This window comes from Canis lupus, chromosome 27, assembly GCF_048164855.1.
Source record: "Canis lupus baileyi chromosome 27, mCanLup2.hap1, whole genome shotgun sequence".
NCBI lineage: Eukaryota > Metazoa > Chordata > Mammalia > Carnivora > Canidae > Canis > Canis lupus.
The window spans coordinates 14,447,801-14,470,488 of record NC_132864.1 but is presented as its reverse complement, the minus strand read 5'-3'; the positions used below and the strand labels follow the sequence as shown (position 1 = coordinate 14,470,488).

General features: G+C 40.6%; 1 protein-coding gene across 2 annotated transcripts in view; it reads left to right on the top strand.

The window, feature by feature from the left end:
• P2RX7 (purinergic receptor P2X 7) overlaps positions 1–19,044 on the top strand; it is a 43,502-nt gene extending 24,458 nt beyond the window's left edge. The window contains exons 8-13 of one of the 2 annotated variants that reach the window (XM_072802469.1): positions 4,089–4,228; positions 11,453–11,543; positions 12,889–12,954; positions 13,076–13,225; positions 15,183–15,284; positions 18,196–19,044. In XM_072802469.1, the coding sequence (XP_072658570.1) occupies positions 4,089–4,228; positions 11,453–11,543; positions 12,889–12,954; positions 13,076–13,225; positions 15,183–15,284; positions 18,196–18,417 (771 nt within the window). In that variant the 3' untranslated portion in view covers positions 18,418–19,044. Of the gene's footprint in view, positions 1–4,088; positions 4,229–11,452; positions 11,544–12,888; positions 12,955–13,075; positions 13,226–15,182; positions 15,285–17,922 lie in introns of both variants that reach the window. The other variant, XM_072802468.1, reaches the window with a different exon arrangement.
• The last annotated feature ends 3,644 nt before the right edge of the window (positions 19,045–22,688 follow it).

Genomic DNA, 22,688 nt, shown 5'->3' with positions numbered 1-22,688 from the left:
TTTTTTTTTTTTACACTTCTAGAGGTCAGAAGTCCAAAATCAGTTTCTCTGGACCAAAATCAAGATATCAGTGGGACCATGCTCCCTACAGAGGCTTCAAGGAGAATTCATTTCCTTGTCTTTTCCCCCTTCTAGAGCTAGAAGCTCATAGCCCCTTCTCCCAGCTTCAAAGCCAACTACATAGTGGTCACCTTGGCTTCTTATTCTATGAAATCTCCCTCTGTCTCCCACTTATAAAGATACTGGTCTTCTTCAAAGAGAGCATTTTTATAAATAGGGTCCATCTGGATAACCCAAGATAATCTTCCTATCTCAAGGTCCTTAATTTAATCACATCTGCAGTCTCTTTTGCCATGTAAAATAATATATATCCAAAGATTCTGAGGATTGGGACCTGGGGTTAGGAATACCATTATTTCTAATAATGGCTCCTAGGGAGCCTTACTCAGACTATTACACTTGGATTAGTCAGGATTCTTCCAGTTGCACCTTATAGACATTCAACTCAAATGATGTAAGCAAAGAATAAATTAAAAAGCACTTTGGGGCAAAAAGAAACCAAACTCAATTGGCTTAAGCAAAAAAAAAAAAAAAAAAGAAAAGAAAGAAAAGAAAAAAGAACCATGTATTATTAACTCACATAAAGACATCAGGATAATGGACCTTCTAGTACATCCAAGGCATTTTCATACCCTGAGAGATTTTTCTATTTTTAAGATTTTGTTTGTTTTAGACAGAGAACATCCTGCCTTGTGAGTTTTCTTCAGCTTTTCTCCTTTGCCTGGAACAGTCTTGCTCCAGACAGGGCATTAGCTGTCTCCCTCACCTGCTTCTAATATTTGCTCAAATATAAGCTCAGTGAAGCTTTCCCTTACCAATACCTTTAAAACAGCAATTTCAGGGCACCTGGGTGCCTCAGTCAATTCTTGATTTAGGTTCAAGTCATAATATCAGGATCATGAGATTGAGCCCTGCATTGGGCTCTGTACTGGGCATGGAGCCTGCTTAAGACTCTCTCTCTCTCTCTCTCTCTCTCGCCCCGCCTCCCCCCTTCTCTGAAAAAAAAAAATCTTAAAAGGACAATTTCAGTTTCTACCTCAATCCCAGCATGGTCTATGGCCCTTGCCAGTTTATTCAGTTTATTATTATATCACTGGCACCTAGCACTATCTAGGTAATACTATATATTTTATACCATTTGTTTGTTGTATGTCTTCCCTGACTGGAATGTAAATTCCATGACAGTAGGCATCTTTGGAATCTTTCGTTAATTTTGTAGAATTCTCAGCATAATGGGCACTCAATATATATTTGTTGGCAGAATGAAGCATGGGATAGCAGTAGGCATGGCTACATCCAGAAACTCAAATGATGTCTTTAGGAATCTGACTCTTTTCATCTCTTTGCTGTTTCCTTATGATGCTATCATTCTCAGACAAAATGTCCACATGTCAAGGCAAAGCCATCAAAGCCCTACAACTGTGCTGTCTGATATGGTAGCCACTAGTCACATGAAGCTATTTAAACTTCAACTGAAATGCAATGAAATGCAATGAAATGAAATGAAATATTAATTTCCTCTGTCATACTAGCCACATTTCCATCACTTAAAAGCCACATGTGGCCAGTGGCTGCTTTATTACACAGCATGAATATAAAATATTTCCATCATTGCAGAAGATTCTGTTGGACAATGTTGCTCTAGATTGTTACAATCTCTAGCTAGTGGTCCCAACCAATAGAGGACTTCTTTTTTTTTTTTTTTCTTTTTTTAATGGTTCTGGCAAAATGTCTCAGAGAGGACTCTGATTGGTCTATTGTGGACCACATACCTATTCCTGAACCAGTCACCAGGTCCAGAGGGATACATGGTCCTTACTGGCCAGTCCCAGATCATGTTGCCATTCCTGGAGCTGGAAGAGGGGACAATCCCATTCAAACCATTCAGATGGGGGCAGCCCGGGTGGCTCCGTGGTTGAGCGCCGCCTTCAGCCCAAGGCCTGATCCTGGAGACCTGGGATCGAGTCCCACATCCGGCTCCCTGCATGGAGCCTGCTTCTCCCTCTGCCTGTGTTTCTGCCTCTCTCTCTATCTCTCTGTGTCTCTCATGAATAAATAAATAAAATCTTTAAAAAAAAATTCAGATAGGAGAAATGTTTCCCAAAGAAAATTCCAGGCACTTTTACCAGAAGAACTAGATGCTGAGTGATAGAAACATCAGATATTCACAGTAATATGCAGCATACATGGCTTATTGCCAATAAAGGACAATTGTGATTATTCTGTATTATTTTCCCTTTCTCCAAGTCAGAGTCTGCTGGCTACTCATCTTTTTATCCCTAGCATCTAGGGATGCTTGAAATACTATCCTGTCTTGAAATACTATCTCTCACTGATTCAAAGGCATACTTTTTTCACACTTTAATATTTCTAAAGTCAAAAAGTGCTTTTGATTGATGGAATTTCATGGCCTAATTGGCAGCATTTCCTTCTGAGAACATAAAAAGAAAATTATGTGTCTGATAAGCAATGGTGTCTAAGACTCAGTGAAACAGGATAGCACTCAAAACATGTTTGTAGGAAGAAAGAAGTACCAAATAGAGATATGTTAGAAGTTCAGAGAAGGGGGATCCCTGGGTGGCGCAGCGGTTTGGCGCCTGCCTTTGGCCCAGGGCGCGATCCTGGAGACCCGGGATCGAATCCCACATCGAGCTCCCGGTGCATGGAGCCTGCTTCTCCCTCTGCCTATGTCTCTTTCTCTCTCTGTGACTATCATAAAAAAAATAAAAAAAAATAAAAAAAAAGAAGTTCAGAGAAGAGAAAGATCACTTTGAATTGAGGAAGACAGGGGTGGCTGAATGGATAAGGAAGGATGTAAGTTGAGTCTTGGAGGGTGATGAGGATTTAGCTAGAGAGATGGTGGGAGAAATATTTCAATGGGAGAAAAAAGACTGGGGCCGAGATCTAGAAGTTCAATATGTACCCAGCAATTCCACTTCTAAGTATATTCCCAAGAGAAATAACACCACAGGTCCACACAAAAACTCATACGTAAGTGTTCACAACAGCATTATTCACAATAGCCAAAAGGTAGAAACAATCCAAATGTCTATCAAAGGGTAAATAGATAAACCAAATGTAGTCTATCCACAGAGTGGAATATTCTTCCACCATAAAAAGGAATAAAGTACTGATAGGGGCTACGATATAGGTGAACTTTTAAAATATTATGCTAAGTGAGGGGTGTCTGGGTGGCTCAGTAGGTTAGGCATCCAACTTTTGATCTCGTTCAGGTCTTGGTCTCAGGGTTGTGAATTCAGGCCCCACTTAAAATAAATAAACAAACAAATAAATATTATGCTAAGTGAAAGAAGCCAGTCACAAAAGATCACATTATACGATTTCATTCATAGGAAAGTTCAGAATAAGAAACTCTATAGAGACAGAAAGTAAATTAGTGGTTGCTTAGCACTGAGAGATGGGTGGGGGCAAAGGGGCACTGACAAAAAGTTTAAGGGTTTCCATTGGAGGCAATGAAACTGTTGTAAAATTTATTATGGTGACAGTCACACGTATACATGAATATACTAAAAACTGTTGAATTATACACTTTTATGCACTTGCACAAATTATATGTGAATTATATCTTAATAAAGCTGTTTTTAAAAAAGAAATGAAAATGCCAAGTGTGTTTAGGGCAAAGTGTAGACAGTGTGGAATAAGAGCTTTCTCTAGGGGAGTGTTGGGAGGGAAAGCAGAAAAGATATGTGATGGGGTGCCCTGAATTCCAGTGTAACAAGCTGTATAATCTTCAATGGGAGCCATTCCAGGTGTTAGATTATGGGAGCTGTGTTTTAGGAAAATAAATCTATCAGTGTGTCTCGGATGGGAGGAGGAGCAGGGAAGTGAATTTGCAGCCACTTGTGTGTGTTAGATGGGACTGAGCTCATGGCTCTGAAACTTTAATCTGCGTTCCCCTCTAAAGAGAAAACCTTTCCCTTATTGATCATCCCTGTGCAGGGAGAGGTCTGGTGGCTGCATCCCACGTGCAGCAGGACTTAGAGACTGTATCTCCTTGTCTTCTTCAGGGAGGGATCATGGGCATTGAGATCCACTGGGACTGCAACTTAGACAGTTGGTTCCATCATTGCCGTCCAAAATACAGTTTCCGCCGCCTTGATGACAAGAACACCACCACTGAGTCCTTGTACCCTGGATACAACTTCAGGTAAGCACCCAGAAACCTCCAGGCCCTACTGAATTGCATCCCCAGCAGTCAGTGAGAATGAATTTTTGTTCCCAAGGCAACAAGATGAATGCAAAAGGCTTCTTCTAAGAACTAAGGGTGACTGGATTTTTGTATGCATTTTTTTCTTTTTAATTCTTAAAGTGATGCACACTCTTTGTAAAACAGAAACAAAACTGGGGAAACAGAGAAGAGCAAGAGAGGAGAGTATATAAATCACCCATAATTCCTCAAGCCTGAGATAGTCAAAGATAACTGGTAAATTTTCCTTCCTTTAACTGATTCTTTAATGAGGCTTCTGTGAGATCATATCACACTTATAACCTGGTATAGTGTGTGTTTGTTTTGCCAATCCCTGGGTCACTCAGAATTCCTTGCAACCATCACGTTAAATGACCCTATTGTGCAAGCATAATGATAAAAAGAGGCACAATCTAGGGTGGGTCTTTTTTATACCAGAACCTCAATGTCATCACCACACATCAACCCTGGAAGGTGGATATTAGTGTTCCCAGGTAAGCTGAGAAAGGTGAATGTTTTGAATGATTTGCCCTGGACCCACAGCTAACAGTAGTTCCATAACTCCAGCTAACCTAGGTCACTCTGACGCCCAAACCCACAACTTTTCCTTTCATTGCATGGTTTTCTTGCCTTTTCCTCCATTACTAGACATTTGGAGTGCTTCCAGCTTTTCTATTACAAATAATCCTACACTGCACATTTTTGTACATAAATCTTCGAATTTCAGATTGTTTCCTTAGGATAAATTTTTAGAAGTAGAATTACTGGATCAAAGGTGATTAACATTTTATCAGATACTTTCAGGTTTTTAATTTTTTTCTATGGCTATATTTTTCATCTCTCAAGTTTATATTCAGTTCTTTCTCAAAGCCAACTATTCCTGTTTCAGTGAGGTCCATTCTTAACTTATGGATCCTATTCCTTCTGTCTATTCTACTGTATAACATACTCTTTCACACTGACCCATTATCTATAGTAACATGTGTGGGATTTCTTCTTCCGAGGCTTTAAAGTATTTGTTGGTGAGTTTCAGCAGGAAAGGCCTTGTGCAAAGTTCTGTGTATGCCATGAATGCAGAGGCATTCCTCTGGGGTGATTATGTAATTTTGTAGTCTGCAGGCCTGTATGGTATCTATCAATTATCAACCAGTTTTTGGTTTAATTTCTGGGTGCTAGATGTTTTCACTCTGCTGAAAGCATCCTATCCCTGCTCCCTCTCTGTGTAGGACTTCTGCAACCTCTGCTCCCTTCCCTAGAAGTTTAAGATTCTAGCTCCTCAGATACAGATCTGATTGGGGTCCTACTAGGGGACAGACTTCAGACTCCAAACATGGCTCCAGTTCCCACTCCCCACTCATCTCTAGCACCTAGAAAATGTCTTTCCTTGTTTTGAGCTCACTAATACATTGATACGACTTTTTTTTTTGATATGACTTTTAAAGAATGTTTTATCTTGCATTTCTTTGTGTATGGTGGGAGGTGGTGGGCTTAATGCTCAGGCTGCCACCTTGATTGGAAATCCTTTTGGTAAGAATATCTTCAAGACTCCTGATGCCACATTGCTTCCACACCTGCAGTCTTGTCTGACTTTTTGGGTTCTTTGTAGTTTATCTTGTATGCTTCTTACTTCTGGACTTCAACCCTATAAGAATTGACTAGATTCCTGGTCCATTTTCACCATTTAAATTGACTGGAGTGGGTTTGGTGCTGACCTGCTCTTGTTTTGACCCTTAGCACAGTTCACCCGTCTGCTCCTAATGTTTCCCCCAGTACTGATCCTGTGAGGTCCTAACTTGATGTCCGTGTTACCTCCTCTGTCTAGATCATTTTTTCAGCCTGTTCCTACAACTCTGTCCCAGCACTAACTTGTCCCTAGAGTTCAAGGCTCCATGACCTCTCATTGCTTGCAGCTACCAGGCAGGTTTCAGCGACTGTAATTATGGCTGACCATTTTGCACCCTCGTTCCAGACACAAAGTAGGCTTATGCTGTTCCCTTTTCAGAAAGAGTTGTCAACTACATCCCTAGAATAATGGCTATTCAACCATTTTGCCTATGAAGCCAGTAGGTAATTGATATTGACACTACTTATTTATTCATTCATCAAATACATGTTGAAGAAAAAATCTTGTTGTGCCAGTGGGTATATATTGGTAAACAAAATAGACAAAGTTACTACTTAGCTTATGTTGTAATAGGACATGAATATTAGTAATTATAACATAAGACAAAAATATAAGTAAATTAAAAACTCCAACAAGGCAACATCATTAGTCATCAAGGAAATGCAAATGTAAACCACAATGAGAAACACCTACATATACCCCCCCAGAATAGGTAAAACTTTTTAAAAGGCTGGCAATTCCAAGTGCTGACAAGGAGGAGAAGCAACTGGAACTCTCCCTTTTCCCAGGTGGTAGCGTAAGATGGTACAACCATGGTAGAGAACTGCTGGAAAATTTTTTATGAAGTTAAACATACATCTATCCTATAATCCAGAAACCCCACTCTTAGAAAGGAAACAAAAGTTCATACCAAGATTTGTATATGAATGTTCACAACAGCCTTTGCCATAATTACCAAAACCCAGAAACAACCTAAATGTCCAATAGGTGATTAGAGAAGTAAATTGTGGTATATATTTATACAATAAAGCACTAATTAGTATACACAAAGAAGGAACAATATGCTCACACATGCAACAACACAGAGGTATCCTACCGACATTATGTGGAGTAAAAGAAGCCATACTGTATGGTGCCATTTATATGAAGTACAAGAACAAGCAAGACAGCTTTTCTGTGATGATAAAAGACAACAGTGGGTGCTGGTCTGGGGAGTAGGAGATGGGAGAGGCAAAATAGGTACTGATTAGAAAGGAGCACAGGAGATTCTCTGAGGCCATGGAATGTTCTAGATCTTGATAGGGATATAGGTTATACAGTGTATTTATCTGTCAAAATTCATTGAACTCAACTTTTGGAGGACTTATTTTATGTAATACATGTTTTATGTAAACTATACCTTAATAGAGCAAATAATCCTAGTAAGACCATTTCAGATAATGAATGATAAATGCTGTGAAGAAAATCAAACAAGATACTGTGCTGCAGGGTTAGGGCGGAACAGGGGTAGGGGTAGGGGAGAGACCAGAGAACGCCTCTCCAAGAGCAGGGTAGGACCCCTGCAGATATTATATGCTTTTGTGAGGCTTGTGCTTTCCTAGTTAGGAAGAGAAACTGCACAGACTGGAGCCCATGTTAGGGGAATAGCCCTGCAAAAGTTTGTAGTTTCTCTAAATACTTGTAGTATTAACAGTCTAGACCAGGGGTTCTCAAAGTACAATTCCCAGCATCAGCATGCTGGGAATGTGTTAGAAATCCAAATTTGCAGGCTCTGCCTTGGACCTACTGAATCAGACATGTTGTGGATTGTCTTCACAAGCCCTCCAGGTAAGAGCCTCTCAGGTGTGAGAACCACTGATCTAGAACCTCAATACTCAAAGTGTAGTCCTGGAACCAGCAGCATGGCCTTACCTGGGAGCTTATTATAGTCTCAGGCCCCACTCTTGATGAACTGAATCAAAATCTCCATTTTAACTAGATTCCCAGAAGATTCATGTGCACATTGAAGTTTGAGAAGCACTAGTCTAGACTCTATCATTTAGTACCCCAAACATACTTTCTTCTTAGATGTTTCACCTGACTACATTTTGTCTCTATGATGAGGTTGCCAGTTTCCTGGGGCAGTGAATACAATATGGCATCTACTTAATCTGTACATGCAAGTGTAGGCAAAAGTGCACATGTGCATGCACACACACATTCATTGCTTCCTAACACTTCTGCTAGCATTCCTATTGACTTCTGGAGGGGTCTGCTCAAGCAAATGGGTCTCTACATTTTACCTAAAGCAGCATCATAAAGTGGCAGGAAGCCTCCAAACTGTGTCTTTATTTTTCTTTACTTATTTTTTGCTTATACAATGTTTTAAAAGTTGAGACATTCTACATAAAAATCTGGACTTCCTACTTTTCTCAAAAATTTTGAGTATTGGGGGAAAAAAACTAAACCATTTGACAACTCTAGGTTCATATTTCACACAGCAGCACTCTGTTGGAGATGAGTGACAGTGGTTCCCTTTAGAAAGGGCATGTGATTTTTTTGTTGTTGTTTTCCACTGTCCCTACCACTCCCTATTGCCTTATAGCTGGCCTGCAATATTCATTCCATCATCTGCCTCACCCCTATAGGCATTTGAGTTTGAGACCCTTGACTAAAGGCCAGCTGATGTCAGGCTCCCTGCATGGAATGGAGCCTGTTTCTCCCTCTGCCTGTGTCTGTGCCTCTCTCTCTCTCTCTCTCTCTCTCTCTCTCTGTCTCTCATGAATAAATGAATTAAATCTTTAAAAAAAAAAAAAAAAGGTCAGCTGAGATCAAGACACAAGATGTTTTTTGCCTCCTCTAAGTCAGTGGAGTTTCATCCAGGGCCCTGAAGCAGCTCCTAGTTTAGATGTTTTGATATCCCCTGCTGTTCCACTGAACAGACTTAGGGCCATTAGCAACAAGAGATGATTTGATCAGTGGTCCTCTGACTGCCTTTGCAGGATGTTTGCGTTTTGTTTTTTGTTTTGTTTTGTTTTGTTTTGTTTTTAGTGTTCTGCAGAAGCATGCAGGGCAATGTCCCAAACAGATGTTAGCATATATCCTTTGAGTCTTTGAGGTAAGCCTAAGAACATCAGCTCCTGGAGAGATCTGTGCTTTCTAAAGAACTGAGGTGGTTATGATGTTAGTATTCTTTTAGAACAAAATGTTAGAGCATTTGTTGTCTGGAATGAATGCCAGAAGAAATCTTTGGCCAGAAATAAAGTTCCAAGTTCTGATGGATAACTGGATAGGTTATTTTCAAACAGCCACAAAAAATGAGAAGAGAATTGCATATGAGTTTTATGAAAAAATATAACTTCCTGAAACATAGGAAGTTGAAGAAGTTGATCACATCACAGAATTTTGTCCTTTAACAAAAGATCAATGCCCAAAGGTCCTTATTCAGTGAACATGTGATTCGGTTTATTTACAGCACATATAAAGTAGGGCAGACCCTCAGTGCATGCCTGATGCACCTCTCTGGTTCAGAATGGGCATATGCATGTGTTAGTTTCCTGTGCCTGCTATAACAAATGACTATAAACTTGGTGGTTCAAAACAATAGAAGTGTATTTTCTCACAGTTCTGGGTGACAGAAGTCTAAAATCAAGCAGTCAGCAGGGACACACTCCCTGAAGTCTCGAGGGGAGGATCCTTCCTTGCTTCTCCCAGCTCCCTGCGACTCTCTGTGTTCCTTGACTTGAGGCTGCATCACGCTAATATCTGTATCCATCTTTATGCGGGTTTCTCCTCTGTGTTTCTGTTTCAACTCTCCTCTCTTTTTTATAAAGATATCAGTCATTGGTTTCACCCTAAATCCAGGATGATCTCATCTTAAGGTCCTTAATCACATCTGCAAAGACCCTATTCCAAATAAGGTCACATTCACAGGTACAGGGGTTTGGCCCTTGGACCTACCTTCTTGGGTGGCCATTATTCAAGCCATTACAGTGTGCAGAAAACAGCCTGCTCCGGCCCTAGTGTTTCTCAGTGTGGACCACTGACCTCGTGCACCAGATCCACCTAGCACCTTTCTAGAAACATCTCAAACTTTCTGAAACCACGCTCTGGGTGAGGCCTAGGAATCTACCCTTGAACACATTTCCCAAGTGATTCTTATCCTTAGTTCAAGAACCACTGTACCAAGACCCTTTGCTTTGCTTTGTGTTTTAAAAAATAAATCACTTGGTAGAGCAGCAGAAGAAAGAACTGTCATGGGATGAGAACCATCAGAAACAAAGAAATCAAAACCCCTCTGGCCAGAAATTGGTGCTCAACACATTTTGAGAGTCAAAAAACAGGAGTTTCAAATACTCTGTACTGTATTCTGACAGAGCATCTGCCTTCTGTTTCCTTCTCTCTCCACACCTGTAAATAGACTGTGAATTAGTAACTCAGAAAATATCTTACCTAAAAACAACCTCCAAAAGGTGGTAAGAGGGACAGATTTAAAAGTTTTGTGACGCATGTGGTTTAAGCCTTCCTAATTTTCCATGAAAACAAAACATTCTGCTTTTCCTGACTGCAACACTGGTGAGAGCTACGCATTTGGGGTGGTTGTGATTTGTGCCTGAGTCTTAATTTATAAATATACCTAAGAAATGATACAGAAAAAAAAAAGAGAGAGAAAAAAAAGAAATGATACAGAGAGGTCACTGCCACTGAAAGAACTTTATTATATTTCCCAAGAGGAGGGGCACACCATGCCACACAAGGCCACAGGGGAAGCACCAGGTTTGGTCAGGAGATGGAATGATCAAGGGAAAGCATGGCCCAGAACCTTCATTGTGTTTTCCATGGGACAGGCAAGGCAGAGCGGGGCAACACCTTAGAATTAGCCTGCTTGAGTAATGTGAGCAGGCTCTGGGCTACAGGTGCTAGCTTTGGGTACCTGGCCTTGGGTGACCTGGTGCAGGGGAAATAGTGGCTCCATGTGTGAGGGTAGAAGTGAAGGTGGTTGGAGATATGGATTCAGGATCAGCAGAGGGTCTTTAACATGATTTTCAGGCTCTTGCAAAAGCTGGATCACAAGGAAGATATAAACAATTATGGCTGTTAGTTTGGCCCTGTTGTAATAGATGCACACAGACAAATACGGAATCTAAGAAAATACAATTAGAACAGATTGCTGAGGGGCACCTAGCCCCTATCCACCAATTAGTAGCCAAGATCCCCACCCCACTTTGTTCTAGAAGCCAAACCCTCTTAAGAAATAATCAGATTTGCTTGAGACTATTTTTTTAAATTTCTCTTATTGTTAATACTGTACTCATTAAAAATTGTTCATTTTCATCTTAAATGGAAAGGAGATTTTGTACCACTCTGTGATGGTGGAAGAAGAGGAGGCAATGTGGGAAGTGGTGCTTTGGTTCCAAGAGAGTAATTTGTGGGTTTGAATAATGTTCTTCCCTCTGCCAACTGCAGCAGAACTAGAAGATAAACAAGTAAGACTAGCTCGGCTCCTGTTTTGGGTTTTCCTTTCATGAAATACCAGCATGTTCACACAGATCTTTTAAACATGGATCCTTCTCCTCCTACAGATACGCCAAGTACTATAAGGAAAACAACGTTGAAAAACGGACTCTGATAAAAGTCTTTGGGATCCGTTTTGACATCCTGGTTTTTGGCACCGTAAGTCTCTGCTCCCAGCCACTGGCACCTCCATTCCTGCGACTGTGTCCTAATTATTGCTGTAGTGCCTCAAAGGGTACATGTTTCAGTCATAGTCATTAGCTGGCACTGTGCATCTCACATGTGGGATAAGAGGGGGAAGAAATGTCCTTGGGGTCCTGTCCAAGATGAAGTCAACTGATGAGTACAAGAGTGGGATTGGGGAAAAACACTGAATATTCAACTTTAAAAATACTCCGATGCTTAAAAAAGAGAGAAAGTAAGAAATCCTTTTGCAAAACACTTTGTAAGTAAAAGAATCCAATGCAAATTGGCTTAGGGGGAAAAAAGTTGTTTTTGTTTTTTTGGTTTTGTTTTTGTTTTTGTTTTTGTTTTTTTTTAATTTCACATAACTGAAAAATCCAGGGGCAGTTTCAGGCTTTGGGCATGGCTGGATATTCAAACAACATCCTTAAGAATCTTCTTCCCTTCATTTCTTACGTCTGTTCTCCTCTATTTTGGCATCATCCTGGCTGGCTGTGTCTACATTGTGATTTCAGGCAGCTCCTTATACCTTTACCAGTCCAGCAATCTCAATAAAACAAGAACATCTCTTTGCTATAAAAGGTTTGGCAAATAATTCAGGCAGATACCATTGGCTCTGACTGGCCCAACATGGGCCCCATGCCCTGTGCTAATCACTATGTTTAGGTCACACCATAATGTCAGTGGCCTTGGACCTGCCCTGACCCAGCCCCTTTCCCTCAAACTATTTGGACCAAGCATGGACAGATATGGTTTTCTGAAGGAAAACTGGGTGTTGTTTCCACAAGAAGGAGGGAGGGTATTCTGGGCATGCAAAAATCTGTAGATGCCCAAAATGCCTTGTCCAAAACTGTATTATTTACATCATATGTTATGTCATATGGTGGTAAGCAACACAAGAGTCGATGAGATAGAAGCTGAGAGGATGGAAAGATCTTTGAGAAGAAAAACCACGAGGACACCTAAGGGAAGAGTGTGCAGATATTCTTTCCCTCTGCTTCCAAGGTAATCTCAAACCACTTTTAGGGAAAACTTGCCCGAAATTCTCACCTTGTATGGGAAAACAACAAACTCAGTGTATGGGTTCTAGTGCTTCTTTGTTTAACACATTCATGTTTTCGAGCGGATCCCAGAAGGCAGAAATAGGATGAATGGGATTCCTATTTTCAGTCTGCAGCATCTGTTGCCATAAACACCTTGCATGATCTATTGAAGTCATGGCCATGGACTCTCTCATCTGCTGGAGCTGACAATTACATGGTAGAGCAAAAGGCCATTGCTCTGAATGTCAACTAAGTAATTTTTACCATTTTGTTTTCAGGGAGGAAAATTTGACATTATCCAGTTGGTCGTGTACATTGGCTCAACCCTCTCCTACTTTGGTTTGGTAAGGGGTTCTCTTTCCTACACTTTAGGAAAGTGATTTGGCAAAAAAAAAAAAAAAAAAAAGAAGAAGAAGAAGAAGAAAAGAAATCTCACTAACTCGCACTGATCTGGGTTCTTCCTAGGCCACTCTGTTCATTGACTTTCTCATCAACACTTACTCAAGTAAATGCTGTCGATCCCACATTTATCCCTGTTTCAAGTGCTGTGAATACTGTGCAGTCAATGAATACTACTACAAGAAGAAGTGTGAGACCATTGTGGAGCCAAAGCCGGTAAGGCTCACTGAATCAGTAGGTGCCAAAATACCCGGAGAGTCAGGTGTATTTTATGCAAAAATAAGGCCAAAATCACAGGTGTCATCCCATAGTAGACAAGTCTCTGGACTCTACCCTGATCCACCATCTCTCAGATGAATCCTTTGGTCTTAGGGAAGAAGAGAAACAAAATGAAGAGGCCAGAAAGAGGGAGAATGAATTTTTATGTTCTAGGACTTGTCAGTTTTTTCAGATTTATTAAATTGGTGCAGCCAAAAAAAATAGTATAGTGACTTTGGAGACAATTTGGCAGTATCTAATAATACTTAGGTGGGATATGCTTTACAGCCTGGCATTTCCGCTTCTCCGTGCCAACCCGCAAGTAACACTCACTTAAGTGCCCCAGTAGTGCCATGTAACTAAATCCACCTAAGCACTGTCTTTAGTAACAGTGAAGAAAGAATATCCAGCCAAATGTCCAACAGGTGGATGGTGAGAGAAACTATGACCAGTCCATAGCAAGGAGTGCCAAGCACCAGTTTAAAAGAATGATGTGGATAATAATAAGAGCAAACATTTATGGAACTCTTCAAAGTGCTTTCTATATATTAATTCATTGAATTTTCAGGACAACCCTATAAATATACGCTAATATCTTTCTAAAGATGAGACAATTGATGTGTAAGAAGGGGTAAATAGTTTGCCCAGAGTCATATAGCTAGTAGATGGAAGAGCTACAATTCTAATTCAGACAGGCTGGTTTCAGAATCCATCTTAATAACTGATATGTTAGAGGTACTGGCATGAACAAATATCCAAAATGTGTTGTTGAAAGGAAAAAAGCAAACTATAGAATAATATATATGATATGATAGGGTTTTTTTTAAGATTTTTATTTATTCATGAGAGACACACAGAGAGAGAGAGGCAGAGACACAGGCAGAGGGAGAGGCAGGCTCCATGCAGGGATCCCGACGTGGGACTTGATCCTGGGACTCCAGGATCACACCCTGGGCCAAAGGCAGGCACAAAACCACTAAGCCACCTAGGGATCCCTATGATAGATAGGTTAAAAGACAACTACACATATGAACTAATCTCACATATTTTCTATATGTAAATGTGTACATATATACACACAAATACACACATATATTCTAGATATTTTATATATTCTATATATTTTCTACACTTATACACATGCATGAATGTGTATAGGGAGGATAACATGTATACAAAAAGGCACTGGACACACACAAAAGTGACAACAACGATTCCTTCTGCAAAGGAGCCTAGGATGAAGGACTAGTCAAATAGAATTTTAGCTCATTTGCATTGTTTTGATTTAATTTGGGTTCTACCAAGCAGGTCTCCTATCCTTGATTCCACAATTTCTCCCAATCAAGGAGAAATCTCCAGTGCTTAAAACAACAAAGAGGCTTTCTCTGTCTTTCCCTCATAAGAATATGACTGTCCTTTTCCCAGCAGCTGAATGCACGGTTCACTGATCACTGTACACGTATTCTACAATATGAAATAAAAGTGCATTTTTGCAACTAAAAATAATTACCATTTTGCAACTAAAAATAAAAGCCCAAGATGGGATGAAAGTCAACAAAAATATAGATAATTTAAGTTGCAATAGTCACATTTTCTGGGGATACTCAATCAAGAGTAACTCAAATTGAGGAGATACAAGAAAGGGTTTGACATAGCATGTGGAAGACCTAAAAACATCAGGCAGCAAGCTATGGAGACTCTGAGCTCACATATTAAGGTACATCGAGTTCCACTACTGATTTACCTTTGGACTCAGAAATCATTCATCCTCGGCCAGCAAGAGTTTTTGGTCAGCTTCTCTAACAGTTTGTCATTTGGTAAATAGGAATAACACTTGCCTTTAGATATGTTCAGGAATGTCATTGTGGATAATTCTGTACAAAAATGGGTAAAAATTTTAACTGTCTTTTCTTAGACATTAAAATATGTGTCCTTTGTGGATGAAGCCCACATTAGGATGGTGGACCAACAGCTGCTTCGGAGACGTCTACAAGATGTCGAAGGTGAAGAAGTCCCAGTAAGTTAAAACATTTGATTTTTTTTAAAGAAAAGTTACTATTAAATATAAATATAGCTACAGATTTGTATAAATTGCAATTTTAACACATTAAGTACATGTAACCCAGAATATTAGTAAAAGCCTTTTTCATGTCTCCACCCACTACCTTCCCTTAAATGTCATCATTATTCTGTACCCAAAGGTTAGTTTTATATCTTCCAGAATTTTATAAAATTTGAATCCCATATGTACTCACTCAGCATATACTCTGTGAAATGTCTGGCTTCTTTCACTCAACATTGTTTTTGTGAGTCATCTATGACACTGCATATAGCAATAGTTCATTCCATTGTTGTATAATTTCCACTTTATAAACATCCAATATATTTATCCCTTCCATTGTTGATAGACATTTGGTAGTTTCCAGTTTGGAGCTCATGCAGAAATGCCGCCATGGTAAACATATGGTGCCTACAAGTGGACCTGCTGGGTCGGAAGGCAGGCATATGATACTACCAAACCATCCTCTAAAGGGGGTGTTTTAATTCCCACTCTCCTCAGCAGCTCTGATTGCTGGACATCTTTATTAACTGTATTATTTCTACAGCTTCCATAATAAATCACCACAACTAAGTAGCTTAAAACAACAGAAATTCATTCTCATACACTTCTGGAGGCTGGAAGTCAGAAGTCAAGGTGTTGGTAGGGCTCTGTCTGAAAGCCCAAGGGGAGGATCCTTCCTTGCCTCTTCCAGTTCCTGGTGTTTATTACACCTGTTAGAACCACTGGTACAATGCTGATGGTAAGAGCAAACATCTTTTTGTCTCATTCCCTATCTCAGGAAGAAAGCTTTCACATTTCACTATCATATTTGCTGTAGGGTTTTAAAGAATGCTTTATCGAATTAAGAAAAGTCTCCCCTGTTCTAGTTTGCTAAGAATCTTTATCATAAATGAATACTGAATTTTAAAATAATACTTTTTTCTGCTTTTTAAAAAACAATGAGTTTTCTTTTCTCTATGGGTGTGGTGAATTACACAAACTGATTTTCAAATATTAAGCCAACCTTGCATTCCTACAGTAGAATCAATTTGAATGTAATATATTACTCTTTGTATTTATTGCTGGATTTGACTCACTAATATTATAGATTTTTATGTCTCTTATTGAGAGAGACTGGCCAGAATTTTTCCATTCTTGTAATGTCCATGTTGGGTTTGGATATAATGTGAACTAGAGGCTGGCAGGGTAGAGAATACACATAAAATTTATCATTTTAACCATTATAAAGTGTACAGTTCAGTGACATTTAAAATTCAAAATCCAGGGACACCTGGGTGGCTCAGTGGTTGAGTATTTGCCTTTGGCTCAGGGAGTGATCCTGGAGTCCCAGGATGGAGTCCCAAACTGAGCTCCCCACAGGGAGACTGCTTATCCCTCTGCCTATGTCTCTACCTCTCCGTATCTCTCCTAAATAAATAAAACCTTTAAAATTCAAAAGTTTATCCACATGCTGTGCAGCTATCTCACTATCTAGTTCCACAACTTTTTCATTGACCCAAAAGGAAATGCTGCATCCATTCAGCAGCCATTCCTCACACCCACTTCCCCCTAGTCCCTGGCAAACATTACTCTTCCTGTCAGCATGGAATTGCCTATTTTGGGACATTTCATATAAATGGAATCATACAGTATTTGCCTTTTTGTGACTGGCTTCTCCCACTTTTCCTAATGTCTTCAAGGTTCATATCATAGCAGGTGTCAGTACATTGTTCCCCTTTTTCTGGCTGAATAATACTCCACTATATGGACATAACATTGTTAACAAACTATAGAAATGATCCCTGAAAGTACAGTCTTTGAACATAACATTTTTATCCATTTATCTGTTAATGGATATTTGGGGTGCAAACCTTTGGCTATTGTAAAATAGTACTGCTGTAATTGCTCATGTACAAGAACTATTTATTTTAATGTGCTGATTCCATCTTTGTCCAGTGAATGAAGGTCTCTGTTACAAAGAACAGATATAAATGATGTCAATTATGGCAACCTTCTCTTGGAGGATAACAAATGGATTTACTAAAAGAGGAAGGCTGGAGGAAAAGGAAGCAGTAGAGCAAAGTCAACAAATATTTACTGTCCACTATGTGCTGCTTCCTGTCCTAGGCACTGGGGATATAGCAGTAACAAAGCAGACAGGGCCCCTGCTTTCATGTGGAAGAAGAATCATCAAGAGAACATATCAATTCAATTAGTGGGATCATTTCAGATAGTGATAAGTACTGTGAAGAACACGAAATCTCATGATGTGCTAAGAGAGTGATCTGGGTGGAAGGGAACCACCTGGATCGGGTGGTCAGGGCAAGAAGGTCTCCATGAAGAGGTTATACCTGCCTTGCAGCCTGGCTTGTCTGAATTTCACTTTTCAAATCTGTAAAATGGGAGATAAGGACACATGTCTCATGAGATTCTTCAAAGGCTAAACAAGGTGAGTTTATAAAACACTAGCACGTTCTTGATACATAAATTTAATAGATGATGGCTATTATATTTATGTGACAAAGTGTAATGTTATAAGTTAATAACAAAATTAAAGAACCTAGAACCTTAGGGGTGGTCACTGCTGATGGGTTTGGAAACTTGACTTTTTCAGAGACCCTCAATGGAATTCACAGACTTGTCCAGGCTGTCCCTGTCTCTCCATGACCTGTCCCCTATTCCTGGACAATCAGAGGAGATGCAGCTGTTAAGTGAAGAAGTGACCCCTAGATCCAGCAACAGCCCAGACTGGTGCCAGTGTGGACACTGCCTCCCATCCCAGCTCCCCGAGAGCCAGCGATGCCTGGAAGAGCTGTGCTGTCGGAAAAAGGCTGGTGCCTGCATTACCACCTCAGAGCCGTTCAGGAAGCTCATCTTGTCCCGACAGGTCCTGCAGTTCCTCCTGCTCTACCAGGAGCCCTTGCTGGTGCTGGATGAAAACTCCAACAGCCGGCTGCGGCACTGTGCCTACAGGTGCTACACCACCTGGCGCTTTGGCTCCCAGGACCTAGCCGACTTTGCCATCCTGCCCAGCTGCTGCCGCTGGAGGATCCGGAGAGAATTTCCCAAGAGTGAAGGCCAGTACAGTGGCTTCAGGAGTCCTTACTGATGGCACAGGGTTGAGCAAGCATGTTAATGTTCCCTTTGTTTGCACCTGAGCTTGACCTGCAAAGATCTGTGGCCAAATTTTCAACCAAAGGGAGATGTGTTTCCTCTCCTGCAGCCCTAGATCTGTCAGAGAGCAGACTAAACAACCCAACAAATAAACTAGAATCCCTCAGCATGGACTGAGAGTCAAGAGATTCAGATCTATGCCTCAATTCCATCCCTGGGAAGTTGTATGATCCTAGGGCTTTAACTCTGTGCCTCAGCTGCCTTACTATCCAACCTGCTATTCCACAGAGACATCGGGAGAAGAAACTTAGAGAGTGTGCACTTTCTTGCTAATGCACAAAGAGCTATATGAATGCAAAGAAGCTCCTTCTGAGACACGCTGGGAAATTGTACAACTATGAACCAACCCTTTGGGTGGAGAAGATGGAGGATTAAAAGTGGCCACACTCAGCGGTTTAGCACCTGCCTTCACCCCAGGGCGTGATCCTAGAGTCCTAGGATCAAGTCCCACATCAGGCTCCCTGCATGGAGCCTGCTTCTTTCTCTGCCTGTGTCTCTGCCCCTCTTTCTCTCTCTCTCATGAATAAATAAATAAAATCTTAAAAAAAAAAGTGGCCACAAATTCTTTGGCACTTGTCCCTGAGAGTTATGTCTCCTCCCCTTGTATCTAGGCAGTTCTGATGGCTTTATCCAGCAGTGGAAGTGACACTGTGCCAGCTCTGGGGTCTTGGTCTTGAGGCTGGCAGCTTCCACTTCCTATCCGGTCCCACGTCTGCTGTGAAGGAAGCCAGCCCCCATACAAAGGTCTGGCTATCCTGAGACCACCCTTCTGTGAGGAAATTCAAGAAGCTACATGGAGAACAGAGATGCCTCCAGTTCCCAGCTTCCAAGCCAAACAAACTAGACATGGGAGAGCCACTCAGTACATATGCTTTCGGATATGTACTGATGCTTTCGGATGATTCCACACCCTGCTAACATAGGACTGCAACTATATGAGATGCCCTGCACAGAACAAAAGTGTTGTTTTAAGCCACTAAGTTTTATGTTGTTTGTTATGCAGCAACACTCTGGGGCAGTGAGGAAGCCTCAGTGGAACATAGACTCAGCCCATACTTTCCATGGTTCTAAGGTTTTTTGTTTGTTTGTTTTTCTAAGATTTTATTCATGCATTCATGAGAGACAGAAAGAGAGAAGCAGAGACACAGGCAGAGAGAGAAGCAGGCTCCCTGCAGGAAGATCAACGCGGGACCCGATCCCTGGACTCCAGGACCACGCCCTGGGCCGAAGGCAGGCCCTAAACCTCTGAGCCATCCAGGGATCCCCCAGTTCTAAGGTTTTTAGGGAGCTTGGACCACCCCTGAAAGCCCCAAAGGGGCTTAGGTTTCTGTTCGGCACCTCTGTCAAAGCTGCAGACCAAATCAGGTAACCCACCAGACCAGGCCTGGCATCTATCCAACCTAACTGCTGGACTACCTGATATATTCTAATATACATCCTATCTCTGCAACTGGAAGTAGCTACTGCTGTTAAAACTGGAAAAGGCCAAGTTTATGCCTTCAACACCCTGTACTTTGCAGCCAATTAGAATGGATGCAATCTGGATACTACTTTAAAAAGTAACTCACACCCAAACCTTTACCATTTCTGTACATCAACTGCTAAGAATATGAAAATGGATAGTCAGAAGTTTTAGTATCCTTCTTTGGGATTTCCTTTCATTTTTCTGGTATTAGAATTGATTATTCCTAAACAACTATTTTAAAGAATAAATGGAGACCACTATTCAACACTGTAACTAAAAAAAAAAAAACAAACCGCTGTAACTGATGAAGGATCTGTGAGTTTTTTTAAATACATATTCTGAGATGTACCATTTTGATACCTTTTAAAAACCAGATGCTTTTTTACTATATTCACATAAGGTAAATATGGGCAAAACCCTTCTTTTTTTGATCCAGGATTTTATCTGGCTTTAAACTCAGGAATATGGTAGGCCAGACTGAAATTTCATTTTTACAACCTTTCAGAGATAGTAAATTATAAATGACTTCTTATATGTATGATATATATTTGAAAAGTGGATTACATATGACTTCTGCAGAATTTAAATTTTTACTCCTAGAATTCTATGTATGAGCTACAGATTTCCATTCTGATAAATATCTAAGACTTTATACCTTTTTGTGCGTGTGTGCCTTATCCCCAATGTATTTTTATCACCTCTGGGGGCCCCAAATGGAGTCAGAATTTAGAATGACAATTAGTCATTAGATCCACCTATCTTCCTTCACCTTCCCCACAGATGCTTTAAGTGAGAGGGTGATGTGTTATGTCATCCATGTGTAAAATGTCTTGACACTTCCTACAATAACATGCATCACATTTATGTCTTGTTTTTTAGTCTACTGCATAAAATAATGTCATCAGCAAAGACATCCCAAGGAGAATCACACTCTGTAGGATGTTTGCTTGTACTTAAATACATTATTCTATATGGTAATTGCCCAGTATTCATTACTTCGTGTCTGTATTAAAGATCTGCTTTCTTATCACATTGACTGGTTTCATGTAGAATTGGTAATGAACTTGCATTTCTCTCTTCAGAGGGCACCAGTTTTTAAACACTTACTAATTCTAGTTTGCCAATGTACATGTCCTAACTAGATAACATGTTTTGATAATAAAATATTGTATCAATGTTTCGATTATAAAAAATAATGTATGATTTATGATTACTAAAGTGTTCCTTTTACTTCCTTTTCTCAGAAGATCCCCAAATCACAGTTCATTCATTGACACTTTCATTCAACATATAGTCATTGAGGCACTATGACATAATAAGATATGTATTTGAGGGCAGCCCTGGTGACGCAGCAGTTTAGAGCCGCCTGCAGCCCAGGGTGTGATCCTGGAGACCTGGAATCGAGTCCCATGTCTGGCTCCCCGCATGGAGCCTGCTTTTCCCTCTGCCTGTGACTCTGCCTCTCTCTCTCTCTCTCTCTCTCTCTCTCTCTCTCATGAATAAATAAATAAAATCTTAAAAAAAAAAAGATATGTATTTGAGGGGATTCCTGGGTGGCTCAGTGGTTTAGCACCTGCCTTTGGTCCGGGGAGTGATCCTGGACTCCCGGGATCGAGTCCCTGCATGGAGCCTGCTTCTCCCTCTGCCTGTGTCTCTGCCTCTCTCTCTCTCTCTCTCTCTCTCTCTCTGTCTCTCATGAATAAATAAATAAAATCTTAAAAAAAATATGTATTTGATCTCTGCTCCCAGGTGCTAACACAGAGTTCCCAAATTCCTTAGAATTTCTGGGCTGATGAGAGTGTCTTGTGTTCTAACAAGGAAACGCTTAGTAGGCTCTTAACTTCAGGATAGGGACTGGTTGCCAAAAAGACAAAGCCATGGTCAGAACTTAGGACTTCTAAGAGTTCCAGGTTCTTCAGAGTAGTGGATTGGAAATTAAATTAATAATTGATTGTGCCCATATGATGAAGCTCCCATTAAAAATGTCTAAATCACAAGATTTGGAGAGCTTCTGAACTGATGAACACATCTACATGCTGGGAGAGTGGTGTACCCCAACTCCACAGGGACAGAAGCATCTGTGCTAAGGACCCTTCTGGACCTTGCCCTATGTACCTCTTTGTCTAGTTGTTCATATGTATCATTATACCCTTTATAATAAACCAGTAAATATAAACAAGAGTTTCCCTGAGTTCTATGAACCATTATGGCAAATGATTGAACCTGAAAAGGGGGTTATGGGAACCCTCAATTTATAGCCAGTTGGTCTGAAATACAGGTTACAGCTGGGACTTGTGACTAGCATCTGAAGTGGGGGACAATCCTGTGGGATAGAGGCCTCAACCTATGGGGTCTAGGCCAACTCCAGTAGTTAATAACACAATTGAATTGTAGGACACTCAGCTGGTGTCTGGAGAGTCGGAGAATTGGTTGGCGTGGGAAAACCCCATAAAAATTTGGTGCCACAGAAGTATTACAAGTAGAGAATAGGAAAAAGAATTTTCTTTTAGGCACTCACTAGAGACCAATGATAGATAACGTTGCTACTGTCATGGAGACATGAGGACATGAACATTAATCAAACAATTCAAATTTAAATTTGCATCTTGTGAATCATGATGAAGAAGAAAAAATGATGCTCTGAGAGCCTAAAATAGGGGAATTTGACCATTTGGGGGGGATCAGAGAGGTCCTCCTTGAGAATGCAGCCCTTTAGCTGAAATCTGAAGGGTAAGTACTGG